General features: G+C 35.5%; 1 protein-coding gene across 1 annotated transcript in view; it reads left to right on the forward strand.

Annotated features, from left to right (window-relative positions):
* Window positions 1–27,919, forward strand: part of Dgkb (diacylglycerol kinase beta) — a 696,235-nt gene that overhangs the window by 272,589 nt on the left and 395,727 nt on the right. Inside the window, exons 17-19 of the mRNA XM_051145066.1 lie at window positions 5,830–5,904; window positions 25,305–25,390; window positions 27,153–27,242. Coding sequence (XP_051001023.1) covers window positions 5,830–5,904; window positions 25,305–25,390; window positions 27,153–27,242 — 251 coding nt within the window. The remainder of the gene's footprint in view (window positions 1–5,829; window positions 5,905–25,304; window positions 25,391–27,152; window positions 27,243–27,919) is intronic.

A 27,919-nucleotide genomic window follows, 5' to 3' on the forward strand; every position in this document is an offset into this window, starting at 1 on the left:
TTGTTCTCCCCTTCCCAGGACTCCTCTCTCTCTCTCTCTCTCTCTCTCTCTCTCTCTCTCTCTCTCTCTCTCTCTCTCTCTCTCTCTCTCTCTCTCTCTCTCCATGGCCAGGAAATTTAGCCACACCTATCTCCTCTAGTGTGCCCAGGTGGAATGGCTTTTTATTAATCAAAAGATGGGTCACAGAGACTGCAAGCAGTAATTAACATCAAAATACATTAGATCATCCCCGAATAGAGTTTGGTTTTCTAAGTGGCCAACACGTTGGCCCAAGTAAATCACAACCAATACCAAGGAATAGAATTTATATGCTACTTCTAGGCAAAATATTTTATGGTTATTTTTCTGCCTACATTTTAGAGTTCATGATACCATGTTTCTTGGTGAAACACAGTATATCTAAGATGAAATAGAAAAGGTACATTGTCAGGCGTCTCAGTATTTATTCTAGCTGGGAATACTAAACTTTAGTTTTGTAATGAATTAATGATTAAATTATATTCTGTAACACAAATAAGAAAAGCAGACCATTGAAGACTATGTTCTAGTACGCACAGGAGTCATCCAGTCAGCTATACCTGCCTCAATGCTGCTAGGAAGTCATTTTTAATCTCATATGTGCCAAGAGGTAAAAGCAATCAATTTCACTGTAGATCAGAGTCCATTGTTGCATACAACACATTAGAAACTTTCCATCCGAATATTAGAGTTTTGAATTTTAATTTTCTGCTTTCACTTAACTTTTGAATAATTTTGATAAAATAAATCTTATTTTTTTCAACAAAATGTTAAAAACTTCAACTTTTCACAGTATTTACTTACGGTATACATATAACTTAAAAATGACTCAAAAATTTAAATTTCTTCAAAGTCTCATTAAAGAAATAAGTTTCTTCCCTCATTAAAATAGAAATTAAATAGTAATGCAAAATTATTCTTTACAACAAGGGTCATAGTATAGTACATTTACTTATAATGACATTTACTTCAGAAAAAAATAAAAGCATAAAACTGGAAAATATGAATAGGTTGTCTTGTGATATTTTTAATACATTGTTTAATGTACAATTAGATTAAATATATCTACTTCCTCAAATGTTTATCATTTCTTTATGGTGAAAACCAAAATTTCTTTTTTCTAGCCTAATGATGTGCACAGTATTTCTTGCTACTTAACTGAATGATAGGACACCAGGACATTTTGCTCTACGTAATTGTTCCTTAGTGTCTCTTTGTCAACCTTACCCCAATTGCTTCCTCTCCATAATTATTACTAGCCTGATAACTCACAGTGTACTCTTACTTCTGAGAGCAACATGGTTAGACACCCGAGGGTGATCTTGCTGTACTTATCTATTTCTGCAAAGCTCATTTAACTTAAAATAATAATCTCCAGATTTATCCGTGGGGTGACAAAATTACAGGCTTTCATACCGCTTATGGCTAAATGTTTCCCCCAGTGAAACTATACCACATGTAGTTTATATGTTCATAATATTGTAGACATATTGGTTGTCTCCAGCTCTTGGCTGATGTGAACCATAATGCAGTGGGCACAAGGGTGCAGGTGCCTTTGTTCCTAGTACTTAAGAGGATGAGGTTAGCCCAGGCTGCATAGTTTGGGTTTTCCTAAGCTAACCTGTGCTCTATAGCGATAGACCTTCTCAACAACAATCAATTTATCATAGCTACAAAATTTAACTACAAAAATATTTTAACTCCAAAGGCAATATTTATGTAATGAAATTTATAAAATCTTTATTGAAATCTATAAACAAAATAAACATGATGGCTTCCCAAGTTTATTGGTTGAAACAATCAGTGCTGGTTAGATGTGTAAATTTTCCAAGGGAATTTATAGGTTTGATGTAATCCCTATGAAAATACCAAGAATATTCTTTACAGACTAGGAAAAAAATCCTAAAATTTGTATTATATCACAGCAAGAAAAAGAGAAAGATACAAAAAGAGAGAGACTCAAGTACAACAAGAATGCCAAGGACAAAATCCAGAGGAACTATACAACCTGAATTCAAAATCTACTACAGCACTTTAATAAAATCCCATGGAAATTGCCTAGACCGGCAAGCACAATGGAACAGAATAAAAAGTTTAAAAGGAACTTTCTTCTTGGACAGCTGTTTTGGGCAGAGGTGCAGGGATGTGCATTGATAAAGGACAGTGTTTCCAATAAGGCACTGGGAAAATTCAACATACAAATGCAAAAGACATTTTCATCTGTTATAACAATTAACTCAAAACAGCTTAATTTTAACTACAAATGAAATTGCTAATGGAAAATATTTCAAAATGTTAATATTAGTAATTTTGGGCTGGACTCCTCAAACATGGAAAATTAAAACAAAAGCATTACGAATATTTTTTCTTTTTTAAATATATTTATATTTATTTTTTTTATTAATTTATTCTTGTTACATCTCAATGGTTATCCCATCCCTTGTATCCTCCCATTCTTCCCTCCCTCCCATTTTCCCCTCATTCCCCTCCGCTATGACTGTTCCTGTGGGGGATTACCTCCCCTTGTATATGCTCATAGGGTATCAAGTCTCTTCTTGGTAACCTGCTGTCCTTCCTTTGAGTGCCAAAGACCCATAAAAATAAATATGTTGTCAAACAAACAAAATTTTAATATATTTTATTAATTTCTTCATATTACATCTCAATTGTTATCTCATCCCTTGTATCTTCTCATTCCTCCCTCCATCCCATTTTCCCCTTACTCCCTTCCCCTATGTCTGTGACTGACGGGGACCTCTTCCCCCTGTATATGATAATGAATATTTTAAGGAATTAGATAAGACGTAACTCTACTTTGCACACTAAGGACAAAGACAAGAGAAAAAGTATAAAATATGTTTTTAAAGGAAAGTACATTTCTCTACATTTAATTTAAGATAGCCTAAATCATTTAGAGTGACCCTTACCTTAATAGTGTGTTCCTGATTGCTAAATACATATTTTCCTAAAAGCAAGTCTTTAGACATACTTGGAAGTCATGAGGATGCAGTAAGGACAGTGATGCTTTGAGTATTCTTATGAAAACACTTGTGTTTTTGTTATTTTTATGTTGACCTTGACCAATAAAAGTCAAATGAAGGGAACTTGAGAGCTGGGTTGTGGAGGTTATCCACTACTGTGTTCTTGACCGGAGACGAGTCTTCCTCTGACTGGCAAGGGTTGCTTCTTTTACTGTGAGCATAGCCTAAGAAAGAATGAATATGGAGTGATAAGGAAAGGAAAGAAAGGGGCACCGTCCAAATCAGTCACATCAGCTGACTTGGCCCTAGTAAGCAATGGGGGTACTCTTCAAGCACGGGACAGATGTCTGTGAAATGCTGTCTTCTACATTAGAAACCTTTTCACTCATGAATTGACAGTAGCTGTGTTTATCAGTAGAGGCCTGACACATAAAGATTAAGACATCCAAAAATCCCTGCATAGATGGAGGAGGGACTGCTGAGACATGCTGTTAGCTGATAGCTGCTCTGGAGGGACCATGATTCCTTTGAGGCTGTAAGACCTCTTAGCTTGGCCATAATCCAGTGCATTGTCCCACAGCCATGCCCAGAGGTATAGTCTAAAATGGAGTCAGCAGCTGGTCTTCCAAAAGAGAAAAAGGACCTGAAAGAGGAGGTGGATACGTGGCTGGAGATGACCTTATTGATGACAAGGGCTGACTCAGCTGACCTAGCTGATTAGGAGGGCTCCTCCCACTTATCATTCCAAGTTCTTTGCTTCTGAGATTGTTCTCACAGGGAAGAGAAAAACTTTGCCTGGCAGAGGAAAGCTGCTCTTTTTTTTTTTTTTTTTTTTTTTTTTTACAATTTTTTTATTTCATTAATTTATTCAGATTACAACTCAATTGTTATCCCCTCACTTGTATCCTCCTATTCCTCCCTCCCTCCTGCTTTCACCCTATTCCCCTCCCCTAGGTCTATGACTGAGGGGGGCCTCCTCCCCACTATATGGTCATAGCTATCAAGTCTCATCTTAGTAGCCTTCTTATTCTTTCTTTGAGTGCCATCAGGCCTCCCCACCAAGAGGAGGTGGTCAATATGGGTCACCAAAGTTCATGTCTAAGTTAGTCCCACTCTCCACATAACTGTGGAGAATGTCCTGTCTATTGGCTGGATCAGAGTAGGGGTTCGATGTTTACTGCTTGTATTTCCTTGGATAGTGCAGTAGCTTGAGCAGAACCCTCCTGGGCCCTAATCCACCCATCATGATGTTCTTCTTGTAGGTTTCTAGGACCCTATGGGTCCTAAGACAAATACAGGAGATGGGGAAATAGGAGAGCTGGTCTTTAGTCAAGAACATAGGAGTGGCTAAGGCCCTCCATTAGAAACACTAGACACACTCTCATGGTCACTTAAACGTACTGTTAATCATCACAGTCAACATATATGTGGCAAAGAAAGTTTATATGCTTAAGTATACTCAAAGCAGCCCTGGCCTCACTAGTGGAGTTTGTGATTAGAAACAGGTGGTGGCAATGATTATAAGCGCGTTTCATTAAGCACATGTGTGAAATTCTCAAGGAATAAAAGATTTGTCACATAAAAGGGAAAAAATGTGTTTAAAGAGGCCTGTTCAGAATGTGAACATTTTTCCGGTGGGAGGTTTCTTTCACAATAGGATTCCATACAAATATTCACCTTTTTTGGTTTTATTCCACTTTGATATATTGAATAAAGTGAAAAATGTCATAGAATTATGTATTCTTACAATGTTTCCTGTAACAGACAACGGGTGTGAAAACTTTCACATGATTGATTCAGACAGCTCCTACTGGGCATGTATAAACTACACTAACATCTTTTACCACTTGGGTGAAAAGACGTAAGGTTTAAGGGTGGGGCTGGGAGGGCATGTCAACACACATCTTGCAAAACCACATGAATGTTAACATAGAAAGGTTTAAAATGTAGTTGCTATGAAAGTTCACAGGGGGAAATACACATATAGACTGAGAAGTCTCGAGAAAAGCACTTCTGTATTGGGTGCTACATAAATAGATGGTGAACAGGTGAAGGGAGTAGAATGTGGATTCATGAAAGGGCATGCTGTCAACCAGGAGCATCTCACTGAGGATGCAGTCTAATGGGAAAGTGGAGAGCTGGGCTGCAGTCACAGAGCGAAGATGTTTGACTATTACCATTCACTCACTTGATGCTATTGGGTAGGCACATCCAAGAGTGGGAGATGCCTCTCCCTTAGAAAGCAAGGGACTGGTTTAATCCTCTGTTCATGGACTAGGAAATGGAAATGACTGAGAATGACTCTAATATTTTTCTTGAGGCGCTATTTAATGTAAAATTTACATGTTGGAAGATTTTAGCATTTTTGTGAGCTGAAAATATCCATAAACTTCCTTAGGTACTCGAATTTATACTATAAACTGTATAATCCTACTTTACATTCGGGATAATTCTTAACTTTATTAGGCCAAATCACAATATTGAGATCTGTGAAGAGAAGCCTATATTATAGCCTTCTATTAAGATAATATATTTAAGAATTTTACATGGAAGTATTTTACAATATTTATTTAAATTTGAATTAATTAAATAATGTTTAAAGAAGGATTAGCAGTTCATACATATGGAAATGTGAGCAACATTTCTGACTTCCAAGCTGTACTGTCTTTATAATGTGTGTGTACTTTCTTTTGAGGTCAATTAGTTCTGATAATACTAAGGATTAACTTATAAAATATCTTGTATCCTCATGACATTGAGATATGTAGTTTCTGGAAATTATTTCTGTTTTTTATTCAATTCCTTGCATTCTGTATTTTCACATTTACAGAATTTACAGAAAGTTCCAGTATCTACTAAACCCTCGTCAGGTTTACAGTCTGTCTGGAAATGGACCAATGCCAGGGTAAGTAAGCATGAATATAATGTCATTATCATTGACTTTCTTAATAGTTATTAATTAAATAACCAGTGTGAAATGTCAATAAAAGTTATTTAACTTCTCTAGAGGGATAAGTATGTGAAAAAATGATGGCAGCTATATAAGAGGAACAGATACATATGATGTTCTTCAAAGTAGCTAGCAACACATGTCAAGTTGGTGTTTGTTCTAAATATTGTAAGCACTACAAATAATACTAAGCACATACACTCTCACACACACATTCATATACACACAATTACACACTTACACTCAAACATACTCGCATACACTCACACATACATATAGCAGAGCAAGAATGAAAGCTACTAATCCCTTTTGGAAGAACTGCTGTCTTTTACTTCTTTAATATTAAGTACAGATTTGTTGCAGACTGAAAAAAAGAAACTAATTAACAAAGACTAGAATTCATAATATAATTTTCTCATTTACTAACTGCAGAATCTAATGAATACCACTCTCCTGTAACATAGTTTATTATTAATAGGTGAGGCCTAGTGAAATAAAATTATATTTTCAACATGAAACATGTACTTTTGATTTCATAAATATAGACTGACTAAATTATCATTAATTTGGCTTCATTATGTTGTTACTGTCATCCTCTTGCAGTGACCTCCTTTCTCTCTATCAGCGTGGCAGTAAACATTAGACCACATAAAGCAGAGAGACGCTGAATAAGCTTTTGTACACCCTGTTAAAAACAAAGGAAAACATCTAAAATAGGTCCTGTAGGACATTTTCCACGAATGAGGAGCTAAGTACTCAAATGGCTTGTTCTCTTAAATATGAATATAATTTATACCATGATAATATATGTAAAAATTATATTAACAAGACACAATTTGCATCATATCCTAGAACTGTAGTTATCTCTCACATATATCCTTTACTGGTTGCCATGCAGGACACGTATCCAAACACTGAGTGGTTTCTTTTTGGTTTTGGTTTTGGGTTTGGTTTTTCAAGACATGGTTTCTCTGGGTAGCCTTGACTGTCCTGGACTCGCTTTGTAGAACAGGCTGGTCTCGACTCACAGAGATCCGCCTGCTTCTGCCTCCCGAGTGCTGGGAATAAAAATGTGTGCCACAGTTACAAAACTATCATGTGCAGAATTGTGTATCTGTATCTGCATACAGACAGACAGGCACACATTTTGTAACTGTAACTGTAACTGTAAATGTGATAATAAATCATACATGTATCTAAAAAAAAAGAAAAAAGAAAAAAAATGTGTGCCACCATGCCCGGATAAAAAGTCTCAAGTTTTGTTTTTCATTAGGGTAGTTATAAAGGACGGAGGCCATTAGTGATGCACAGTTACACTGTAGTTTGAACCAAAGACCTTCTGCTTGCAAAGCAGAGGTGATAACCACTACACTATGGAGCCCATCACTGAGTGGTTTCTGATGGAGCCTCTTTGCCATTGCTAGCAAGTTTTCCCCAAACACTTATTTCAGAAGGCTGCCTTAGTTTCATACCCTGCCTGCTAGAGAAATTCACAACTAAGTCACAGGCAGTAAGTCTTGAGGCAAGTGAAGTCAAGACAGAAAAGGACAAGTGATGGGGCTGCCTCAGAAGCTCTCTTGAGATCATGATTCTCTTTGTTATTGAATAGTCTCTGTACTCCACAGAAGTAATTTATTCTGAATAATTGGCAATAATGCATTTAAAGTTTATCAACTCAACCCAACTCCATGCAGGATATGCATACACCTAACCTTTCTGTGCTTTCAGCATCTCATCTGTATAGATAGAATTAATACTGATCCCTCAGGAGAGTTGTAATGCTAAGTGGGCCAATGACTTCCAGGAACATTGCTACATATTATGTCTTTAGTAAATCATACTCATTTTCAATACTATTGGTAGTAGTTTTAAGTGATAATAATATGTTATCTTGTATGGGTAAGTACACTGTAATAATATTGTTTTTTTAAATTAGGCTTTTCTCATTCAACTACTTAAAATGAGTATCACATGCTGAGCTTTCCTCTTTGGATTTTGTGTATTCTGATATGCATCAATCTTTTTATATTGAATAAATGAAAGTTTACATACATATGTATGTATATACATAATATATGTAATTTTTAATATACCTTCACTACAGTGACTATTTCATAGAAAATGTTTGTCTCTTCTATTTCCACTTGGCAGTGACTGTTGTGTTTTAGTATATCTTCCTGAGCAATCTTTTATACATACTTATTAAATAATTTATCTATCTGCATATTACATTCAAATAGTGGATGCTTATATTAATAGATGTTTTACGTAGCTTGCAAGATGACTTTGTTTGCTATGCAAATTCTTATTCTTCCTCCACAGAGAAAAGGCTTTTTTTCATCTGTGTAGATATTGACATACCATTTTTCTAGGACATAAGTTAAGATCCATAAGATTAGTAGCTGCTCCATTATTGACATTTAGATTGTCTTTTTTTTTTTTTTTTTTTTTTTTTTTGAATTATCAAACCTTACCAATCCACTCTAAGAGAAGTTTTCTTTGGACTAATGTGTAATTTAAAAGTTCACTGAAATAATTTCATAAATAATTTGCAACAGGTAAAATGGCTTAGTTCAGAATATATTGTCTTTTTTCTTGATTTTTCAATGCTATTTCCTCCTAAATTTCTATAATACATTTGAATTAAAATATAAATCAAAGAAGAACATATAATGTATATTTTTCACAACATTTTTTCAAATTGACTATCTTCTGCAGTTTTGCTTTTCTGTAATTTCGTAGGTAAAAATACACTATTATCATTTATATGTGTATGTCTGATCAAGGATACAATTTTCTTTTCCCTCTATTTGCTTTGCAAACAACAGGTACACAGACAGCCTCCTTGCTATAAAAAACTGTGGGAAAACTGTGAAGTTGTTCACTGAATCGAGAAATATGAAAAATATATGGGTTTTATAACAGGAGTAAGGACAGTTTAAGCAACGAAAATCTTAGGAGTAGAAACAGTTTTACAGGGGACAGCTCAGAGCAATTGCAAGTCTTCTAGCAAATCATAATGTATTTTTCCTGCTATAGATTTGTCTCATACACAGTTGGGAATCTTGGATGCAGTTCTATTAAACTATCTAAATGGATTGTTTCCACAAAGACAATGAAAGAGAAATTTCTGGTAGTAAAAGCCAGTGCACATCTACAACAAAGTAACAGTTATAGCCACACACATTGTGTGTGTTCCCAGTGTTCTCTGGAAAACTCTTTGAAATACCAATTCTTTTCTCTTTTTATCTGTTGAGTCTCATTATATACATATGTTAGCAGAAAAATCTAAATGTACCACTAAATACAAATTTAAATAAGTGTATGTATTTTGTAAGAATGCTATTTATATAAAACATTAAATAGATATTTAGTTAAATTATATTAGAAAAATGTGTTGTAACTATAAACAGAAAATAAAAGAAAAATTCCAAATTACAAAACCCCTCCTCCTAGGAAACATTTTTGGGGATGATATTGAGGGAGTAATGAAAAGAAGCAGATGATTTAATTAGATTATGATCTCAAAAAAATAACAAATCACATTTTTTCAAGTTGGTCAATGAAACAAATATATTAAGTGACTAGTCATGTCACTCTCTATTGCACTAATTGTTGTGGTTAATGATCAGTATGGCTTAACAATGCTTATTATTAGGCTTATAATTATTATTATGGCAGCATTTTTTAACCTGCTAGCAATCAGTCAAAACACAGATACCTGTTATATTTTAAAATATCCTTAGTTAACCTGGGGCAGGGAAGATACTAATCCTCTAAACTACTTCCCATATTGGGTAAGGTTCGGGATACCTGTCCCAGTCTTATGCCATCTGCTTCTAACACTAACTCTGGTGCCTCATATTTGACAATGTCCCCTGGAGGGGGAGACCTGGTGGCACTCAGAGGAAGGCTAGCAGGGTACCAAGAAGAGACTTGATACCCTATGATCATATACAGGGGGAGGAAGTCCCCCTCAGGAACAGTCATAGGGGAGGGGAATAAGGGGAAATGAAGGGACGGAAGAATGGGAGGATACAAGGGATGGGATAACCATTGAGATGTAACAATAATAAATTAATAAAAAATTTAAAAAATAATTTCTATCAAGCTACCTCATATTCATAATCCCAACTGCTTGCTAATTATCATCATTGGGCCAAATCTTTATCCACTCCAGCCATGTGCTTCTCTTCCACCTAACCCATGACACAGCTGCCTACTTCCTCTCATCTCCTTCTAAAATTCTCCCTGTCTCCCAAAGCCCAGAAACCTTAGGCATGCCTATCCCATTTGCCCTGAAAGGTACAAGGTGGAGCAGAGACAGCAAGTAGTAATTAGCATAAAAATACATCAGACCAACCTCCAATAGCTAATAATCATTCTTTCAAAGGAAGAACACATACTGGATTTTTAAAAAAATTTTTTTATTAATTTATTCTTGTTACATCTCAGTGATTATCCCATCCCTTGTATCCTCACATTCTTCCCTCTCCTCCCCCCCCATTTTCCCATTATTCCCCTCCCCTATGACTGTTCCTGAGGGGGATTACCTCCCCCTGTATATGCTCATAGGGTATCAAGTCTCTTCTTGGCAACCTGCTGTCCTCCCTCTAAGTGCCACCAGGTCTCCCCCTCCAGGTGATATGGTCAAATGTGAGGCACCAGAGTATGTGAGAAAGTCATATCCCACTCTCCACTCAACTGTGGAGAATGTTCTGACCATTGGCTAGATCTGGGTAGGGGCTTAAAGTTTACCGCCTGTATTGTCCTTGGCTGGTGCCTTAGTTTGAGCGGGACCCCTGGGCCCAAATCTGCCTATCATAATGTTCTACTTGTAGGTTTCTAGGACCCTCTGGATCCTTCCACTTTGCTTTAATGCAAAAAATGTTTCTTACTACTTCAGTACACAGAAAGTTGAATTCACATATCCACTATGGGCTACAGAGAGGACTATAACAATATTAAAATTAGAAAGTAAATAACTTGTATATAATCTTTCATCACTCATGTGTCCCTTTGCCTATATTCTTTCCTTCATCCATTTTAGACTTCAGCTCTGAATTTATAGACTTCACACACAGTTACTCACACATACACACACACATACACACATACACACACAAACAGACACAGAGACACATATTTAAACTGGGAGATTTTTTCCTTCTTTCTGCATTTGCTTGTGACCTAATATTAAGCAAGTGACCATATGTATAATTATATATAACTATATATCGTAAATATATTTTAAAATATCATATATATATTTAAAGGGTTCCCAAACTGGTTCCCATAAAAGCTGTGTTATTTTGCTTTCCCTCTTGTAGTGAATAATGTTTTTTCTTTTCTCATACTCTCTTCATTTGTTGTCCAAAAGTTGGAATAGCTCTTCTAACTAGGTGAGGTTCTGTTTCCCATCGTAGCTATAGAATAGCAAACCACATAACCTGGATAAATCAGAGCTAGTGACAGCAGAAAATATCAGATCTATTTTTATGCATATTTCTGGGTGCTATGAACAAAGAGGCTCAAATTGTCACAGTGATGGTTTCAGCTTCCAATTCAGCGAAATCATCGTGGTGGCTTGTATTTTCTTTGTTATGGTTGTTTCAAAACTTCTCAACTTTGCTGGAGAATTGGAAATGATTTCATGTTCACAGTAGACATCAGCAAGCATGCAGTCAATTCTCTAGAGGCAGAGGTAGGTTTGAAGCCAACCTGGTGTTTATAGTGAGTTCCAGGATGGAGAGGACCTCCTAGGAAGACCCTGTTGCAAAATCACCACACCCCAAACAAACAAACCGAAGGGTGAAAGTTAAGGTGGCACTGAGTCACATTACTGACATCGAGTATGTGCGCTGACATTCAAATGTCTTCAAAGCTTCCTTTTGCAGGCAGTGTGGAGATGCACCATGTAGTAAACCTTTTGCTGTCTGTGGATGTCACAGATATGACAGAACTACACTCTCCTTCCAATTGTTACTTTTCTATTGTTAAAAAATAAGCACCTCTTATTCAATAGGATAAGATATTACCATGAGTGAACAGACCATATTGGTCTTGGTTCCTTTCTGCCAAAGACTCAAGTACAAAGGAAATGCCTCAATGACAGTGTTTGGCCAAATGACTGTCCTCTTGCACAGATAGTGCTGTCTATATTTGTTTGATAAACCTATCAAACTCTCCTTGGTCTTAATGATTTCCCATAGCCAAAGAAGACCCAAACAAAGGATGCTTCAAACACGGACCTTTTCTCATGGAGACTAACCTTTTCTCTGCTTACCTAAAACATGAATTTTTTTCTTTTTCTCAATTACCTTTATGCATACTAATGTTTATCTAAATGTACCCTCTCATAAATATTAATGTACTTGTTAAGAATTGTTCAAATGTGTTCATTGTTATTTCCAATCTTAGTTTTTCTCTTTTTTTCTGTGTATATTTAATTTAAATAACTATTCCTATGCAGAACAAACCGTAATATTTTATACTTTGTAGGAAATTCTTATCTCTAAGACTATATCATTAAAATATTTTTATTTATTACTTACACAATGCAAAAAAATTTAAGTGTATTGCTTATGAAGAATTCTGGATTTCATAATGACAATTTCATAACAGTATATAACGTGCTTTAATCACATTCACACCTCGTCACTACACTCACTGTCTCCCATTAGCCACTTTCTCCATATTTTTATACACTTTTAATTTTGATATTTAATTTTTAAACAAGGTTTTATTGTTCCTTTCATAGAAGTACTTAAAAAATAGATGAGGCAGGGACTGAGCATATCTATTGTAGGTTTAAATTAAATAGATTCTCTGAATGCTAGTGACTAGTCTCCTGTTTCGTTTAGGGCATTTTATGAGGGAGAATATTCATATCAGTGTCCACACTGTGTCCCAGGTGCATGCCTGCCCTTACATGTGAAATGATTCCTCTGTTTTATCCCAAAGGAAGCTCTGTGGGCTGTGCTGTCATTGTCTCTTTATATTTCTGCTCCACAGTTAATGTGTTTCCTTCCACACCTGGCTCTAGCTTAGCTTTCCTTCCTTATAGGCCAGTTCCTTCCCAGCTTTCATCTTTCAGCACATTGCTTATTTCAATCTGTAGACAATCTCAGTTAATCTAATATCGTCTGTGACTTATGAATTTCAAATGAATCTCCTTCCTTGTCTACTTCCTTTCTATTGCTACACTTGGTTTGTGTGTGTGTGTGTGTGTGTGTGTGTGTGTGTGTGTGTGTGTCTGTGTGTGTTCTCCTTTCAAATACTTTCTTTCTGGTTCTGAGCATCCTTTTAGAGACATGTGATGTTCAAGTGTTTTATACAACTCGACTCTTCCTGATGGTGAATGTAACTAACTGAGTAGAAGATTATTAAGAAATATATTAGTTTGTTAAAAATGGATTGTATGATGAATGCTGCTCTCTGGCCCTCACAGAATAAGGTTATTTTTCTTCCATCCTATTAAAATAAACATCTAAGACTAGTCTTATATACTCTCCGTTTGCTATTTTTAGTTACTCCAAATCTATCTCAAGGTTTTTTTTTACTTTAAAATACAAAAAGCACAAATAGTTTATTAGCACATCACCGTTAAAATTTAATTAAAATGTATTGAATGAATTAAAATAAAACATAATATCTTTAAATAGGGAAATTCTATTTTACATTACCAATCATAAATAGGTATATAATTTATTTTGATAAATGCATTTTCTAGATTTCTTGTTTTATATATTACTACTAAATATAAGATAAATTTTGTTTTATAATACAACTTAACAGTTACTCTATAGATTCACATTATCAAATATCAGACATGTTTCTGTAACTGAAACCTCTTATCAACTTAAAATTTGTGTAACAGATTCCACATATTTTGATATTTTCTTAATTTAAATACCATTTATGTAACACACTTCAAACCATATTTTTATTTAGATAAAAACTCATTTAAATGGGAGATTATGACCTCTTGCATATGTCTCTTGTTATACACTCATGTCAGAGGTGATGCTGTCACATCAGAAAATATCTCAGAAAGCTCACAAAGTGCTTATCACAATTCAACCCAGCTCTACTACAACTGTCCAAAGCATGCAAAAATCTGTTACTCCCTAATGGAAGTGTGATATATTTACCCCATTTCTTCACAGAAGTAACTATAAAATATAATGTGAGCTGTGCTGAAACTCTTCTACAATTAAACGTACAGACACATCTCTGGCTTTGTATTGGGAACTGGAGGAGGTTCATTTTATTTTATTTTGTTACACCCAACATAAAGGTATATAGATTAATAAAAGTAAAAATAACTTGGAATATAGTGATATAATGAATATCACCAATGTGTTTGCCTTATACATGAGTTGCTTCACCTGAGTCTTACAGACTTCAGTAACTACACTGTTCACCAAATGGTCCAGGACAATATGTATAGAACATCCTGATTTTTTAATTAGTTATAGAGTTAAACTATTGGAATAGCACTTAGAAAGGTATACATCATTGTTACAGATCATTACTTATCAAGATATCAAAAACAGTCTAACATTAAAACGTTATTCTAACAGACCTATTCACAAGAGTAAATATTTAGGCATTAATATTGTGTACACACATGTATACAAACACACATATACTACAGGAACATTAAAACACTGTAGTTATTCCTTGCTTTTCTGTTCTTATGATAAAATGCCACAACCCAAAGGAAAGTCAAAGAGAGTCATTTAAGTTAAGTTTTGAGCAGGAGAACTTGTTACTGTTGTGCAGAGTGCAAAGGAACTTGAAGCTCGAAGCTCACATCTTTTAAGTGAAAAAAGTAGCAGAGAAAGAGAATTGGAAATTGTGCAAAGTTCTAAACTCTCAAAGTCTACCCCAAATGATGTACTTCCTTAGCCAAGGCTCCGTCTTCCGAAAGTTCTTCAACTTTCCCTAACAACACCATTGACTTGGGACCAAAAGTCAAAACCCAGGAGACTGTGAGAAGTATTTGTCATTCAACAAGCTGTACAAAATATCATCATTTACTGTGAAGCTCAATAGCTAAAATGTCTGCCAAAGGAATATTTAAAATAAAGAATGTCCCTTCTAACATTGTGGAAGAGGAGGCAGAAGAATTTTCAGAGCCAGAGTTCCAGGGAGTTTGCTGTGATAGTGTGTCTTCTGGTCATCTCAGAAGCCACATGCACAGAATATCACAACACATCTGGCCAAACATGAGCTGAAATAAGACAAAAATAATAAATATGCTGAAACAGGTGGGAGAAAGAACACAAGGTCTCAACTCTACATATACTTAAGTAAGAAATGCTGACAATGGGAAAAATAAGTCTTCCCCAGGGAAGAGGTTACACAATAGCAAATGGTCAGATCTGAAAACATACACACAAGAAACATTATATAGACTAAGTATATATATATATATATATATATATATATATATATATGTATGTATGTATGTATATTCAAATAAATGGAATATATACAATTAATTTGAAAAAAGGAGGAAATACATATATAGGAGGCCTTTGAGGAAGGAAAGACAAGGGAGAAATTTTGTAAATTGTATCCTGATTTCAAAATAAAAAGAAGAAAGTCCTTTATTATATTATTCTGTAAAATAAGAATTTTCCTGTGGATCAAATATGGCTTTCAACTCCAAAATTTTTTTCTATTTGTCGTAAGCAGGGTAACAGTGAACTATAAATCGTTTGATGCCAATGAACAATGATGAACTTCAAAAAGTTTAGCCAATGGCATTTTCTATGTCACCGTTTGAACAGAAATTCTTCCTATCTAAAGATGTAAATCATCATCCATAATGTCTAGAAGTTCATTTACATGTAGGTAAATCATAGAATATTTACAATATTATATAAGAAATTCAGTAATGTTTTTATTTTTATTCTTTAGCTGATATGCTTTTATTTTTATTTTTAAAAATAATTTATTCAGATTACAAACTGACTGTTAATCCCTCACATGTATCTTCCCATTCTCCCCTGCCTGCCTCTTAAACCATATTCCCCTCCCCTAGACCTGTGACAGAATGGGACCACCTCCTGCACCAAATGACCACACCCAACCAGGATTCATCCAAATAGCCTATTTCCTATTCCTATGAGTGCCACCAGGCTTTCCTACCAAGGGGAAGTGGTCAAGTAGAGGGCACCAGAGTTCTTGTCAGAGGCAGTCCCACTCTCTCCACAGTCATGAAGAATAATCTGTCCATTGGCTAGGTTTGAATAGGGGGCCTAGGTTTACTCTATGCATTGTCCTTGGTTGGTACAGCAGTTTGTGCAGGCCCTCTTTGGTCCAGATCTGCCAGAACTGATGGTCTTCTTATGGAGTTCCTGGACATTCGGGGTCCTTCTATCTCCCCATTCTTCCATACTATCATTTGGATTACAATAGCAAGTCCAGGCATCTGTTCTGATCCCCTGCTTAGTGAAGACTATCAGAGGACATCCATGTTGGACAAATATCCAATTAAGAGTGAGTATATACCATCTGTGTCTTTTGGGATCTGTGTTATCTAACTCAGGACGATCATTTCTAGTTCCATTCATTTGCCTGCAAATTTCAAGATTTCCTTGTTTTCAAGAGCTGAGTAGTATTCCATAGGGTAAATGTACCCATTTCTTTATCCATTTTGCTGGACTTTGGAGAAAATATTCACAGCTGCCTAGGCCCTGGTCCCTCCATGGACCGGTGGGGTAGTTCAAAGTCAGATCAGTCCCATATCCACACTCTGGACTCCCCTTGGACCAAAGGCACAGATGCTGGTGCTCTGTAGCCCACAATTTAGTCAGAGAAAGAGAGTGCAGGTATAGTACAGATAAATCGTGTTTATCTGGGCTTTAGATACCCTGCCTGTGGCCACAGGGCCCTGGACCTTTGTTTAGTCAGAGAGAGAATGCAGGTACAATGTGGTAGCCTGCACTGGTTGGCTGTGCTTTGGTGCACATGCCCATCACCTGGACCCTGAAGCTTTGGTTCAGTCTGCAAGAGAGTGAGTAAACCATGCACTAGCCTGTGGCATTCGGCTAGGCTTTGGAGAACATGTCCACATCCACCTGGGTGCTCCTGCCTGGTCCCTGGGTACCTGAGTAGACCAGCAGGGTGATCTGAGGTTAAATCTATTCCAGCTCTACACTCTGGGCTCTCCCTTAGGCGCACAGTACAGAGAGAGTACAAGTACAGCTGATAGCTTGCACTGTGCTTTGGAGACTCAGCCCAGGGACCCTGTGCCCTGAGGCTTTCTGTGGACTGGAGGGGTGGTCTGAGGTAAGATGCACCCAGTCTCATGGATTCTCCCCCAAGCCAGCAAATCCAGATACTGGAGCTTCACAGCCCACAGTTCAGACCCAGGTATAGAGTCCAAAATATAGGGTATGGCTGCAGCTCGCATGCAGGTAAGCATCCAGACTCTAGGGACTGTATACCTGTGCTCCATAGACCAGTTGGATGGCCCGAGGCCAGACCCACCTGTGCTTTACATTGTGTGGACCCCTCTCATGAAGGGCTTTCCAGGTACTGTGGTCTGTAGTTCTCAGCCCAGTCTCTAGGCTCCATTCTGCTGATAAGAAACAGTGTGTGGTCTGCACCACCATCTCAAATCTCCAATTCAGTAGTATTTAGCATTAAAGGTATCAGTTGTTTTAATGGTAATAAGTTGAAATCAGATTTTGGTAGAATATGTGATATTAGTCAAGACATCGTCCTGATTACTGTGAGGCGTCTGTAGATTTCTTTAAACATTTTTTATTAGTTTATTCTTGTTACACCTCAATCGTTATCCCATCCCTTGTATCCTCCCATTCTTCCCTCCCTCCCATTTCCCCTTATTCCCCTCCCCTATGACTGTTCCTGAGGGGGATTACCTCCCCCTGTATATGTTCATAGGGTATCAAGTCTCTTCTTGGTAACCTGCTGTCCTTCCTCTGAGTGCCACCAGGTCTCCCCCTCCAGGGGACATGGTCAAATGTGAGGCACCAGAGTACGTGAGAAAGTCATATCTCACTCTCTACTCAACTGTGGAGAATGTTCTGACCATTGGCTAGATCTGGGTAGGGGTTTGAAGTTTACCGCCTGTATTGTCCTTGGCTGGTGCCTTAGTTTGAGCGGGACCCCTGGGCCCAAATCTGCCTATCATATTGTTCTACTTGTAGGTTTCTAGGACCCTCTGGATCCTTCTACTTTGCTATTCTCCCATGGTTCTCTCATCTAGTGTCCTAATAGGATCCTAAGTGTCCCTCAGTAGAGGACTGGATAAAGAAACTATGGTACATTTACACTATGGAATACTACTCAGCTATTAAAAACAAGGAATTCCCGAAATTTGTGGACAAATGGATTGAGCTAGAAATGATCATAATGAGTGAGTTAACCCAGAAGCAGAAAGAATCAAATGGTTTATACTCACTTATATCTGCATACTAGCCCAAGGGGCATGTCCCACGAAAGCCTTCACTTACCAGGAAACTGGGACAGAGGTGTCTGTAGATTTTTAAAATGCTGTGAGTTGGTTGAAATGTTCACAAAAGTTACTCTCATTTAAAAGAAGCAACTTCTCATCTGGTCACCAAAATAAGAATGTACTTATCAGGCTGTATGCACTGCATGTGCATATACATGAACAAATAACCCAGTCATTTTTTTCTGATCCTGTGGTCATCATCACTTCTGAATGTCCAGATTTTCACTAACTCATTCTATGAGTTATCTTTACTAACCCTTATTCTTTGTTTTTAATATGTATTTTATTCTGGGACCTGTGGCTTTACCTATTAACCTGTTAAGCTTTTTTCATAGAGACCCTCAGTTTACTAACTTTTACATATGCTTCAACATTCATTTCTAATATGTTTACTTCAAGTAAGCTCTTTATTCTTTACATATTGTACCTTAACTATTCTCTAAAATAATATTATCTTGAGGTGATTTAAAACTCCAATAAAATATTTGAAGACAAGAATTAGTTTTTGTGAAGCCTCGGTCAGTTTTCAACACATCATCATAATCCATAAATGTATGTTAAATAAGTGAACTGGTACAGATGTTATATGTTTTTAGAGTCACTATCTTATGGGCAATATACGGTTTTCACATATGTTTGTAAACAAATAATGTTTAAATACTCATTAGAACCTTCAAGGAGAAGAGGTTCTGTAGTACTACCCTAAATTTCATTTCATATGTACAGCACTATACATGCTATGGAAACCCCACAATAAGTACTATTAGCTTTTTAAAGGCAATTTATATGCAGTTTTATTCATTGACACTGGCACAGAAAGTTTATATCTTTTTCTAAGAAAGTATAAATTTATTTCCCTTTGAACTGCTTTTCTATATTACATTCTATGTTAACTCAACAAAAATATAATTACAGATAAAAACTTGACCTAATTATTAATAATAAAAACATTAGTATGAAACTATGAATATGTAAAGATTTACCAAACTGACCTGAATGGGTTACCGCTTTGTTGTTACAGGTTAGAATTAGGAATTATGAAATTGGAAAACAATTATAAATCTGTTTTGTGTGCTTTATAGTTTTTTCTTTAGTATTTGTTTGTTTATACTCTCACCACAGAACAACATGATGTGCTACAGAATTGTAACTGGAAACAGCTGAGTTAAGAAGAATTACAAGCCACATGTTTAATAATATTATTTATTTTTAGTAATATTTCAATAGTAACTAAAGGAGCTAAACATTATTTTGAATCCTTTACTTAAAATGAATCACAAGAAATTGATGTTCGTACCCAAAAGTTAGCAAATGTAGGAGATGTACAAAATTATATACATTTCTCAAAAGTGAAAAAAAAATTATATTTTTGGACTTCTATTTAATTCATCAATATAATTCTGGTAAAAATTTTAGTTAATAAGGAGGAGAAATTTTAGATCTATTTTAACGCTTAGTTTACTTACAGAAGTTAGAAAACCAAATAATATTTTGTATATACTTGTAAGAACACAGTTGCCAGTGGGATGAAGGAAAACATTGCAAGAATATTTATATAATACAGGCATATGTGAATGTACATTTTCATACTAATAAGCTAAGCTAGAAAAATCACATCAGCATATACAAAGAACACTAATTCATAGTAAAAATACTATTACAGAATTAGACACTAGCCAGGCGTGATTGCACACACCTTTAATCGCAGGACTTGGGAGGCAGGCAGATCGCTGTGAGTTCGAGGCCAGCCTGGTCTACAAAGTGAGTCCAGGATAGCCAAGGAGACACACACACACAAAAACCCTTGCCTTGAAAATGAAACAAAACTCAGAATTAGAATTAGACACTAGCTTTATTGACTTTCTAGCGTGTCCTAAGCAAAAAGGGAGATGAAAGGTGAATTTTATATAACAAATATTATTTGAATATGATATGTACCAGAATTATTTCATTTAAGACAAAGAACAGAATAAGGTTAGTCTGTATGAATACTTACATTTGACTAAATCTTAGAATTTATCAAGGAAAATAAAAGATAGAGACAGACCTATTATAAAATTAAAATTGCTAATGCTATTTTATTAGTATGTAGCAAAACTATATGTACAAAAACCTAAATTAATAAACAAACCAAATATGGGAACCAAATATAACTGTTTTTACCAAAATATAGTAGAATATTTTTCTTGCAACAGTAACATTAGTACCATCAGACATAATTTTAAATCTATTTAAAATGGAAAGAAAACTATTTAGACAAATACAAAACATATATAATATTTGATATTTCTATTCTGGGTGGAAACTGAATTATTTATTAAATGTTTAAAATGTATACAAGTAAATAGAAAAGGTTGAAACACTAAAACAAAAATAGAAGATAGAGGAAAAAGAAATGAAGGTGAAGAGAGAAAGAGGGAGGGAAGAGGGCTGAAAATAAGCAAATTTAATGTTTCTAAAAGTGTAAGTAAACTTTTCGGAGGACTATATATAAATTTCCTCTATTGTGTATGTTGCAAATATTTTCTTCCATTGTTGCACCATTAAATATACTTGTATTACACACTTGTGATAAATGTCCATGTACAAATCTCCCACTTTAGTAGAGCATCTATGACAATTTGAATATTCTCTTGTCCTTCTTCCCTATAATAGTTCCTCCACACGTACACAGGTTAGCACATCTGACAACCAGTTTAATCAGTACCTAGCTACAAATCCAGCCCTACAGAAGGTACTAGAAAGAAAACTTCAACTCAAGGATGCTAACTACACCCAGGAAAACACAGGAAATAAATAACGCCACATGCAAAATCTAAAATAAAGCGAACACCCACACTCTAACACCACCAACATTAAAATAAAAGGAACTAACAACTACTTGTCTTTAATATCTCTTAACATCAATGGCCTTGACTCCCCAGTAAAAAGACACAAACAGGATGGATGTGAAAACAGGACCCATCATTCTGCTTCATACAAGAAACACACCTCAGCAATAAAGATAAACTACCTTAGAGTAAAAGGTTGGAAAATTGTATTTCAAGCAAACAGATCAAAGAAGCAAGTTGGAGTAGCCATTCTAGTATCTAGTAAAATACACTTTCAACTAAAACTAATCAAAAGAGATGAAGAAGGACACTTAATCCTCAGCAAAGGAAAAACATGCCAAGATGATGCCTCAATTCTGACCATTTATGCCCCAAATGCAGGAGCACCCACATTCCTAAAGTGAAATGTTACTAAATCTTTTTTTTCTTTATATTGTAAATTTTATTGTATTTCTAGCACCAATTTTATTTCACTTCCCCTAAAGAATTTTGTCTCAAAGTAATATATATATTTAATATTTTATGTGGTATTATAAATACCTAACAAAAGTATCTATAAATTTAACTTCAAAAATCTATTGTGCCTACAGACATAAAATGTTAAGCCTTTTCTCTGCATTCTGTTACGATGTATTGTTGTTAACAAATGCACTTGTTGAAACACCTATACTCTTTTTTAAAAATTTTATTTTATTAATTTATTCTTATTATATCTCAATGGTTATCCCATCCCTTGTATCCTCCCATTCCTCCCTCCCTCCCATTTTCCCCTTACTCCCCTCCCCTATGACTATGACTAAAAAAAATCACACATCCAACCCCACACATTATTAGTGGGAGTCTTCAATACCTCATCCTCCTCATATATAGATTATCAAGATAGAAACTAAATGGAGAAACAAGAAAACTAATAGGCATCATGAAACAAAGGCACCTAGCAGATATATACAGAACATTTTACCCAAACATAAAAGAATACACCTTCAAGTCAGCACCTCATGAACCTTCTCCAAAATTGACCATGTATTTGGTCACAAAGCAAACTTCAACAGATACAAGAAAATGAAAATAATCTTTTTTTTTTTGCTCTTTTTTTTTTATTAATTTATTCTTGTTACATCTCAATGTTTATCCCATCCCTTGTATCCTCCCATTCCTCCCCCCCCCATTTTCCCATTATTCCCCTCCCCTATGACTGTTCCTGAGGGGGATTACGTCCCCCTATATATTCTCATAGGGTATCAAGTCTCTTCTTGGCTACTTGCTGTCCTTCCTCTGAGTGCCACCAGGTCTCCCCCTCCAGGGGACATGGTCAAATGTGAGGCACCAGAGTACGTGAGAAAGTCATATCACACTTTCCACTCAACTGTGGAGAATATTCTGACCATCAGACCACCATGGATTAAAGCTGGAACTCAACAACAAAAGAACCAACAGAAAACCTACAAACTCATGGAAACTGAATAACTCCCTACTCAATGATATCTGGGCAAGGGATGAAATAAAAAAGAGAAATTAAAAACTTCCTAGAATTCAATGAAACGGAAGGCACAACACACTGTAACTTATGGGACACAATGAAACCAGTAATAAGAGGAAAGTTCATAGAACTAAGTACATATATATATATATATATCCCATACTAGCAACGTAAAAGCACACCTGAAACCACTAAAACAAAGAGAAGCAGACATACCCAAGATGAATAGAAGGCTGGAAATCATCAAACTCAGGGCTGAAATCAATAAATTAGAAACAAAGAAATCAATTCAATGAATCAACAAAACCAAGAGTTGGTACTTTGAGAAAATCAACAAAATAGACAACCCTTAGCCAATCTAAAAGACAGAGGGAGAGCACTCAAATCAATACAATAGAGAGTGACTATACACATCATGATACCCAAAGAAATGGATGAAACTTCTATGTTAGATATCCATAGACTCTATTACCAGATCATAGACTCAGTTAAATTTTATGCATTTTCTAATATAATTGTATACTGTTTATATAACTTTGAAATAATCATTTAAAGGAATTTGCCTTAAATGTAAATATTGCTCATAATATATAAAATGTCTATTAGGTAACATTAGCAGACACTCAGTTGAAGAGATTGTCAAAGTTTGGATTGTACTGTTCAGGGAGACAAAAAAAAATCCTATAAAAATGTACAATTATATTGGAAACCGAGACACTATTTCACACCCATGCACACACAATCAAAATGGTGTTTATGCTTTTGGAAGCCATGTTATAATATTCAAAGGTACTCACTGTACAGGAGTTTCAGTGAATTCGACACTCTCATCCTCTCTGGGAGTCAGTAACAGCCATAAGAATAGAGGAACACTGCACTCTAAAATTGCCTTTACACACATGGAGATTTTCACACTAATGTGATTCAGATATTAACCAGAATAGTAATTATTATAATAATCTAAAGAAAGGCTTATAAAATTTATGTTACTGGAGACTGAGCTCAGTATCTCACACATGCCAAGAAAGTAATTTTCCTACTGAGCCACTTTTCTAGCTTTTAATGATGAAATACCAGACACAGATTAAAATATCATAAAAGCAAATTATTTGTATGTATTAATATTGGAATCCGTTCACTCATATCTCATGTGACAAAAACCAAACAGCACGATTCTATATAGAATCCATAAAGAGTTTCAGAAATAAAGAAATTCATAAAGAATCCCATATACCTGCAGTGAGTGGGAATATAGACATTTTTTCAGAAAAATTTTAAGCTAAGAGATTAAATAAAATTTAAAAACAAGTTTCTATATAGTACAGTCTCATTTGTCATTTATGTTTAAAATGAGCCCAGTAGGGATGAAGAGATGGCTCAGTGGTTTAAGAGTGCTTGCTGCTCTTTGAGGGGACCAGAGTTTGTTTTCCAGCATCCACGTCACACTATTCTCACTTTGTGTAACAGTACCCCTAGCTATTCCACTGCCACCCACATACATTTAGGTTCCCCTCCTCTCTCCCTCCCTCCCTCCCTCCCTCACTCCCTCCCTCCCTCTCTCTCTCTCTCTCTCTCCCTCTCTCTCTCTCTTTCTCTCTCTCTCTCTCTCTCTCTCTCCCCAGTTCTTCTCTCCCTATCATTTTCTCTTAAATAAACTTTTAAAATAAGTAGAGTATATAAGATGCATAATGGAGCTCTCTAGACGGCTATGTGAATATGAATATCAGTGGATCAATGTAGAGAAAATTACTTGGATGGCTCATGGCATATGGTTCTCAATGCTAATTTTTTTGGGTAAAGGGGAGGGCAGATCAGCTTCTGCTCTGCTTCCATCCTTTATTTGCCACAAAACAGCTTGTAGGACTGTATCACCAGATGCATTAGGTGCTTCTGTGACTTTCCTCTAGGTAGGCTGTGTTAATGAGCACACTGCATGCAGTGGCACCGGAGCAGTGGGTATTTAGCACATCTGACCCAGCAATTAAGCTTGAACACTCAGGAACAGAAAATACTGCTCACCGGGTCAATGGACAAGGTGAAGTTTGGCTTCTGTGTTCACAGATTGAAAGTCATAAGGAAATTCTGAAAACTGGAATCCTAAATGCAGGCTGAATAATTTCTCTGGAAAAATGTAGAAAGAAAAGTGTAGAACACATTATATTGACTAACATGATAATCCTATCTAAATAGTTTTCAAGCCAACGGCTAATTAACAAAAGTTATTAAGGAAATTATACAGCATGTGCTAGCCGGATTATGTTAGTTTTGATTACATCTGGGTGAATGTCAAAATGAATGCTATAATTTAACATTATCTATTTTTAATTTTGCTGTTTGCAACAACTTGGAATATATGCTTTTAAGTATATTTTAAAGTACAGTCTATGGAATATATATTCACAGAGATATATTTGAATGATTTGCAAGATAACAATGAATATTTAAATATTTCATGTTAAAAATACAACTTATTAGATCAAAAGCTAAGAAAATATGAGGAAGTTCTCCTAATATGTAAATCATGTGCCATGAAATACTTATTTTTCAGGTTACACTTTTTCCGCGATGTCCCTGACTTCAGAGTGTTAGCATGCGGTGGAGACGGGACTGTAGGATGGATTTTGGATTGCATAGGTAATGAAGACCTGTGTAAATGTAGCTGGTGTGAGACTAGTAACTGTACCTTTCTGTGTTGTTCTACCTGTCAATCTTCCTGTCTATTATGTGTCTACAACTACCTAGAAGTTGATGAATTCTGAAAATGTTTGTGTTTTCTTTTTCTGAGGTTCCTCTTGCTGAATCTTATTAACAGTTTAAAACATAAAGAATTGTTATTTTAAACAAATATATACTTTTAAATATTTTTAGTTTCTGGATTGAGAAACTTGTTAGATATAGGTCCTTTTAAAAATGAGTATTAATTCAAACAGATTATGTTCTCTCTGTATAAATTGACAGTTTTTTTTTTTTAAAGAAATGAAGATGAGAACATTCTGTCTTGTTAGGCACTGAAAACACTTCAAACTGAAAATGTCGTGGTGAGAATGGCGTCATTACTCCAAGCCTGGCTCCCCTCCCCAGTTGCCCATGTACAGTTACTCTGAGAAAGTACATGTTGTCATCAACACTCTTCTTATGAGTATAACAATTTAGTCTACTACGAGGCTATGAAAGTAGTTAGTGACAATTCTGGTTTGGGCATTCTAATAAAAAATATAAATTATTTATAAATTATTCATATGACCAAAACTAAAATTAAAGAAATATAAAAATTACTGATTGAAAATATGAATGGTTAAACATTTGTAAAGATTTTAAAATGAAGAATGAGGGAAGTTTTCACTCATCATTACATGCCCATGTTCAGTAGTATCACATTGGTACCCTAAAGTTATCTCAGGAACTGATTCATATACGTGCACATTCACACATACACACACAGACACACACACATACATATAAACACATACATATGCACACATGTACACACAGATACATACACCAAATACACATACTCACATCCACACATATGCATATATAGACATACATACACGCACATACAAACATGCATATACATACATACACATATGCACACACAGACACATATTCACAACAACACATACATACAAATACACATACACACACCCACACACACATATACAGACACACATACACACTCATTGACATACACATGAACAAATACACACATACACACACATACACATATGACTATTTGTGAAATTCCCTTAAGTTTTGTGATTCAACAAAAAGCATATGGAATTTTGATGACAGTTATATATTTTGAAACCTAAAGTACTATGTGGTATAAAGTTAAAACTACATAAATAATAAGCAAACAAATGTCATGTTCTCAGGTCATCTGACAAGAGTGCTCTGTTTATTTGCTTTGTAATATTGCTATACTACAGATAGGAGCAATTAGACAGCATTACTAACAATTGATACACTTTCAGAATTCAACTGTCTATAAATAAAATAAAGTGTCCTTAGAGGCGATGTAGCAAATGAAATTTATACAGGAACCTACCTATGTCTCCGGAGACATGTATTTCTATGCTTCATGTGTATGCCAAACAGAGGCAAACATACAAACATACACCATACAAACATATACACACACATCACACAAGGCATGATTTTGAGTTAATGAAAGCTGCTTAAAGTTTTTTTTTACCGTGTATGAATTATGAAGAATCTGTTATTGCCTAAAGAATGATATATGTTTGTCTAATAGATTAGTTACCACAACATTAAAACAATGTCATTCAACTTTTTGCTGTTTAAATGTACTTTGTGATACTATTTAATATAAGTTTGTTTGTTAGTATTGATCTGGTATGGTAAATACTTTTATTTTCATTGTTCAATTCCACAGAAAAGGCCAATGTAGTCAAGCACCCTCCAGTCGCTATTCTGCCTCTTGGTACTGGCAATGACCTAGCTAGATGCCTGCGGTGGGGTGGAGGTAAGACACCTGCAATCAAATCCATCTGAAAAACAGGAGAACGTTTTTACTATAGAACGGTCACCATGTAGTTACAGTAAATGTAAGAGGTGTCCTATGCTTACTAAGAATTACAAACAGTAATCAAAAGTTTGAGGAACAAGATGGGTTGAGAAGTCTAGACTGGATGATGGGCTTTAATTATACCTTTTCTAGATTTGGTCTTGGGAGGAAAAATTTTCAGACATCTCTGGTTTGGGCTTTTCTTGCTTAGGAAATAACTCATACACTTAGAATTCTAAGGCAATATTAATATTTTTAATTTTCTTTAATTATCTTCTAGTATAGAAAATAGATAGAGGTTATTTCAGGCTAAAATGGAGCATGTTCAAGAGTTATGTGTAGTCTATGGAAAAAAGGATAATTTTCTAGACTGACTTTATGACCAATGTGATAAAACTGAAAACAAAAACTGGAAAAAATGAAAACACTAATGAGTGACTCTCAGAAATGAACACACTAAGCAGTGCTATTTGAGGCTAACATTATGGTATCTATTGTGTTATAAACTTGGTGTATAAGAATGAGTAAGGTTGCCATGGAAAGATAGCTCAGAGTTAAGAGCACTGGCTGCCCTTCCGGAGGTCCTGAGTTCAATTCCCAGCAATCACATGGTGGCTCACAACCATCTATAATGT

Source organism: Acomys russatus, chromosome 1 (assembly GCF_903995435.1).
Source record: "Acomys russatus chromosome 1, mAcoRus1.1, whole genome shotgun sequence".
NCBI lineage: Eukaryota > Metazoa > Chordata > Mammalia > Rodentia > Muridae > Acomys > Acomys russatus.